The sequence below is a fragment of the Mandrillus leucophaeus genome, unplaced genomic scaffold (genome assembly GCF_000951045.1).
Source record: "Mandrillus leucophaeus isolate KB7577 unplaced genomic scaffold, Mleu.le_1.0 Scaffold416, whole genome shotgun sequence".
Taxonomy (NCBI): domain Eukaryota; kingdom Metazoa; phylum Chordata; class Mammalia; order Primates; family Cercopithecidae; genus Mandrillus; species Mandrillus leucophaeus.
The window spans coordinates 1176093-1181934 of record NW_012104432.1 but is presented as its reverse complement, the minus strand read 5'-3'; the positions used below and the strand labels follow the sequence as shown (position 1 = coordinate 1181934).

Sequence of the window (5842 nt, the reverse complement as noted above, 5' to 3'; positions counted from 1 at the left end):
ACTCTGTCACCAAAAAAAAAAAAAAAAAAAAAAAAATCTTAGGATTACTAGTATTAGCTACAATGAGCAAATTATCCCAGCCTTGAATCAGTTCTCTCATCCACTAAGGATAACAATACAAATTATACATTTCACAGGGTATAGGCATAACTAGAATTTTTTTTTTCTTAAACTCATCCCTAGGTAAAAGTCCACAGGGATTTAATAGTTCACATTTGTAGAACAACGTACTAATCAGAGACTAACAAAATAACGAAAGATCTAGTTTAACAAGACAACTACCAATATTTGTTTATGCCACATAACCTGTAAGTCAATCAAGTTCATAAATCATTTTCCATCAGCATCAGCTGCAATGATATTTTAACCTGTGATGTTATCACCCAAATCCACCTACATTTTTTACTTCCAATCCACAGCAAAAATAAAAATCAAAGATAAATCCAAGCTCACGTCAACTATGTCCAGCAGGCTTTATCACACAGAATTAAAGTAATGACTTCCGTCTCATCATTCCTATCCTGTGCACACATAATCGGAGGAAATCATCTCACCTTGTGACAGCACTGACCTACTAGACATACAATGGCTATGTGAATACGTGTATGTTTTACATCTAGAATTCTAAAACATACCATGTGCAACCATAGAGGAAAGCAAATACTGCTACTCAAAAATTCCCACTTGAACATCTGTTTTTATAAGTTATAACTTACGCAAATTAAGAGTTGTTAATAAGAGGATTACACACATTTCTGAAACTACTAAAATACTCACCTTCTGGGACGCTTCTGTTTATTTTTTGTACGGCTTTTTCGAGTTGGCTTAGGCAGAATTCTCCTCTGTAAGGTAAAAATTATCATGCAACAAAATGAAAAAAGACCTTAAATTGACAAAAAGCTAAAACTGTCATACTGCTTTAAAAGCAAGAATGGCAGGGTAAGTTCAAAGTTCAAGAAAGCTAAACAACTCAGATCCTGAGGAAACCGTTCTATGGAGTTACTTGCTGACTCTTGACTCATTCATTCAGAATCCACAGCCTCTGCTAATATGCCAGCGGGAAAAAACCTCCCAGACACGCCTTTCCCCATGCCTACTGACCCAGAATACTACTTTTACTCCTGATCAATCCTGGCACTTCATTCCCCAAAGACTTCAGTTTGCACCAATGCCAGATCCGAACTGTATGTAACAGATTTCTTAGTTTGATCATCTCTGTAAGCAACCGACTAGACTTGTAGAATTTTAAATATGGGAAATCATTTTCGTAACTCAAAACACAGCAGTCTGTCACTTCACAGATTTGTTTCGGCTCCTAAAGAGTGCACTTCGTCTTTTAAAAACTTCTTATTTTTCTATTTTTTGTAGACAGGGTCTCACCATGTTGCCCAGGTCACTGAAGTGATCCAACCACCTCCACCTCCCAGTGCTGGGATTACAGGCGTGAGCCACCACGCTCCGCCTGTACTTCTTTCTGCCCATTTGGATTCCTAAAAGGATTGTTTTCATGACTCCAACTACCAATGCGGTCTAAATACAAGCAATTTTAGCAAAATTCACAAACAGAAACGTGCTGCAACAGAACAGATACCTGAGCGATAAAGACAACATGCTTCCCACTGAACTTCTTCTCCAACTCGCGTACTAGCCGGACTTGGATTTTCTGGAAAGATTTCAGTTGAGGAACAGGAACAAAGATTATGATAGCTTTCCGACCACCCCCAACTTCAATTTCCTAAAGAAAAAAAAAAATCCACTTGTTAATTGCTTCAGAAAGCAAAAAAGTAAACGTTGTGGTCAAATTAGAGACTAAGAAAACCTTATCACTAACACCATAGCTGCATTACAAACTAATACTAGTTTTGAGTTAATGATATATGCACCCTTCGGAGATGTTCTCCTCTCTCTCCAACATTCACATTTCCTTATTCCAGGACGGAGACTGTCCAGGCCAGGAGGCCAGTCACTGCCACTTCTGCACCCCCGCATGCGGCAACTCCGGGCTAAGTGTAGAGAAGTCTGCAGCCTGGGAGCTCCCCATAGCTCTTCGCTGTATTTATAGCTAAGTAAGGGCAAGTAAGGTCCGAAACCGGCCCTGGCCCTCTCTACTCCACGTTTCCCCACCGCCCGCACGTGCACAGCTTCAACTGCAGAGTACCTGCAACCCGCCTCCCCGCACCTGGGCGGTATCACTGGCAAACAGCACGGCGGAACCGGAGTTCAGGTTAGGCAGCCAGGCGGCAAGTCGTCCTCAACCGTAACCCGGGTCATCTAACAACCCTCCCAGGCACTGCGCGCTGAGACGCGCCGCACCTGCCTCCCAGCCGAGGGGCGCCGGCTTACCTTGGCTGCCGTAATATTCAGCTCCCTGAGCTGAGCCTTGAGGTCCGAGTTCATCTCCAGCTCCAGAAGAGCCTGAGAAGCAACGAACAGCAGGGCCGACCCTCAGCGCGCGTCCCAGCAGCCCGGGCCCAGCACACACGCGACCGCCTTCCCTCCCAGGCGGGGCGCCTCCACCCGCCCCGGACCCCAAGGAAACCCTCTCACCTGGGAGATGCCGGACTCGAACTCGTCCGGCTTCTCGCCATTGGGCTTCACGATCTTGGCGCTCGAACTGAACATGGTCTTCTCCTGGGAGAACTGAAGGCACAGCGGTCTGCGTTACACGGCCGGGCTGCGGGCGCCGCCGGCTCGCCCTCCCGCCCGCACCCCCCGGCCAGGCCCCGCTCGCCCCGCAGAAGCCATCGGAGGACACAGGGCGGGTAATCGGCTGTATCCCCACCCGGTGAGCAAGGCCCGCCGCTCCAGGGCCTGACTCCAAAAGGCGTTTTCCTCCATGTAAGAAGAAAAGTTCGGCCCAAGAACAGGCCGCCAACCTACCTCGCCGAGCGCCGGCTTAGGAAGAGGCCCAAATCTCGCGAGAGCACGTCAAACTCTGGCGGCGGAAGGGAAGAGGCGTAAACAGCGCGAGGAGAAGGGCGGAAACCGGAACATCACTGAGAAGCGGTAGAAGGCTAGACAGTCCCAGGAAGCGGCTCCGGGGACGAGTGTCTTGGTAACGCTTTTCCGCCGTAGGATTCGTACTTTGGTGCCGTTTCCGAGCGTTCCGCTGTCGGCTCCCAAGATTCCTATCTTCAATGCAGGTTGCAGGCGGGAACTGGCCTCGTCCCAGCCCTGGGCCTGGACGAGAGAAGGAGGCCGAAGAAAACCAGCTTTGGCAACCTCCGGAGACAGGACGATTAAAAAAGGCTAACTTGGCTGGGCGCTGAGGCTCACGCCTGTAATCCCAGCACTTTGGGAGGCCGAAGCAGGAGGATCATTTGAGCTCAGGAACCAGCTTGGGCAACATGGCGAGACCCCATGTCCACCAAAATAAATACATAAATTAGCCGGTCATGGTGTCACGCGCTTGCAGGCCCAGCTACTCCGGAGGCCGAGGCGGGAGGATTGCTGGAGCTGAGAGGTCGAGGCTGCAGTGAGCGGAGGTTGCACCACTGCGCTCCAGCCTGGGCGACAGACCAAGACCCTGTCTAAAAATAAATTTTAAAAAATTATGAGGCCTTCGCTCTATGCTAGTACTGTACTAGGTGCTAATTATTAAGTAGAACAGACTGAACTCTTGCCCTCATGGAGCTTACAGTTTAGTGGAGAAGACATTACATAAACAGTATGACTATATAATGACATATTGTAATAACTTACATAACAGTAAAATGAGAGGTTGGGGAGGGATTATTTATGTTTTAAGAAGTCCGGAATCCTGGAACGGAATGGCATTAAACGGAGACACGAAAGAGCCACAGGGTCTATCGCCTGGGGAAGAGCTTTCCAGACAGGGAGAAACTCGTGCTGGAATGATCCCACTGTGGACAGGTAATTTAATCTGAGCTTCAGTTTCCTCTTCTGTCAAATGTCAGGCAAGAGTTACTTTCAGCCGTGGGCCAGGCACTGTGAAAAATGCAGAAACATTACACTAGGTGCCCTCTCAGGATTCCCAACCACCTTTACTAAGCAGAGATGGTATTCATCTCACATTTTTAATGCTAGGTATGCTCCCGCCCCATGCTTCTCTAATAATGTTTTTTAAAAGGCAAGTAACTATCTCCTTGGAAAATTAAGGATAACTTGAAATTTCTTCCAAATAGAAAGGAAACTACAGCTGCGTCTACAGTCTCATCTGGGCAGTCATTCTGAGGCCCCTTGTCGAACTAGGTCCATTTCCTTACTCCACATGCACTTTTCAGCCTAGCTTTTATCTCTGCTGCTCTATAAAAGTAGTAATCTAAAAGTTCATCCAGTAAAGCTCTTTCTCTGTGAACCTGTCAATTGAGAAAAAAAATTAAAGTTATTTCTGGTTTCCAGTCCTTTGTTGAATAGGAGTGGTGAGCAAGGACATCCGTGCCTTGTTCCCCATCTTAGGGGAAAACAGATTCAGTCTTTCACCATTAAGTATAATGTTAGCTCTAGGTTTTTTGCCGATATTTTTAATCAAATTCAGGAAGTTCCCTCTATTCCTATTTCTGAGGGTTTTTTTTTTTTTAAATCATGAATGGATGTTGGAGTATGTCAAATGCATTGTTTCTACGAACTAATATGATTATGTGAGTTTTTCTTCTTAGCCTGTTAATGTGCTGTTAATATACATAAATGCTTTTCCTTTCTAACTCTTTAGCTTTGAGCCTCATGAGATCCTAAGAAATGTGATTTTTAAAACTTAGAACCTGATAGAAGTTGATAAAGGTTGCACATGTATTTTTAATAGGTAGTTTCAGGATCATAATCACAACTTAGAGGATGATTCTACTAATTTTATGTTAGAAAATGCCTACTAATCGTTACATTATATTTTTTTTTTTACTAGTTTTACTAGTACTAGCTTCTTTATTATTTAACCAAACAATAAGTGAGTCGATAATACCAACATAATTGACAAGGAACAGAAATATCATCTATCCAATCCACTTACTTTTAGAACACTTTGTTAACTCTTTTATGTATCATTATGGACATGTGACATTGCAGATTTGCTATACATCAATCAATCTCAGCCAATATTTCTCCTTTGATCCTCAAATTGTCTCAGTTGTGACCAGGAGGGGCCCCTCTTAGATAAGCAGCCAAGTCTTGTCATCTCCATGAATGTCTGAACATCTTCTTGTTTTCTGGCACAAGATATTCCAGGCTCCTCTTGTAATTTTCTGCCTGAGACATAGAATGAGCCTTTTCTTCTAAAAATGCTGATAGTTTGTTTTTTTTGTTTGTTTGTTTGTTTTTTTTAATAGTATTGGAGACCAGAATTTTGGCAGCAGGAAGCATCGTGGGGATCCTCATAAGCCATTTCAGCGGACGGAGCTTAAAAAGGTGCATTTAAAATAATGTTTTCATAAAAGATACAAGTTCACATTGACATTCTCGATCCACTTCTAACAGAACGATTCCTTCTGAAATCCTCGATTCTATCATAGCATCTCCTTTTCTCCTGTAATAAAAACCTTGATTCCTAAACACAAAAATACAATTACTTGCTTTATCTGACACTATGAGAGAATACATTCAAAATAACAATTCAGGCAGGCTGCAGTGGCTCACACCTGTATTCAGGCGGGCCTCAGTGGCTCACACCTGTAATCCCAGCACTTTGGGATCATGCACCCCACCCAGGGTGGGTGAATCACTTGAGGTCAGGAAATCAGCCTGGCCAACATTGTGAAGCCCTATCTCTACTATAAATAGAAAAATTAGCCAGACCTGGTGGTGGACGCCTGTAATCCCAGCTACTTGGGAAGCTGAGGCATGAGAATCGCTTGAACCTGGGGGGCAGAGGTTGCAGTGAGCCGGGATG

At 44.7% G+C, this 5842-nt stretch overlaps 1 protein-coding gene across 6 annotated transcripts in view; it reads right to left on the bottom strand.

The window, feature by feature from the left end:
• The window catches only part of RPS7 (ribosomal protein S7), a 12694-nt gene extending 9669 nt beyond the window's left edge, over nt 1-3025 (bottom strand). The window contains exons 1-5 of one of the 6 annotated variants that reach the window (XM_011992678.1): nt 2881-3025; nt 2548-2640; nt 2344-2415; nt 1592-1735; nt 778-842 (exon numbers count right to left, since the gene is read on the bottom strand). In XM_011992678.1, coding sequence (XP_011848068.1) covers nt 778-842; nt 1592-1735; nt 2344-2415; nt 2548-2622 — 356 coding nt within the window. In that variant the 5' untranslated portion in view covers nt 2623-2640; nt 2881-3025. Of the gene's footprint in view, nt 1-777; nt 843-1591; nt 1736-2343; nt 2416-2547; nt 2675-2782 lie in introns of all 6 variants that reach the window. The other 5 variants (XM_011992683.1, XM_011992681.1, XM_011992679.1 and 2 more) reach the window with 5 other exon arrangements.
• Nucleotides 3026-5842: the final 2817 nt, after the last annotated feature.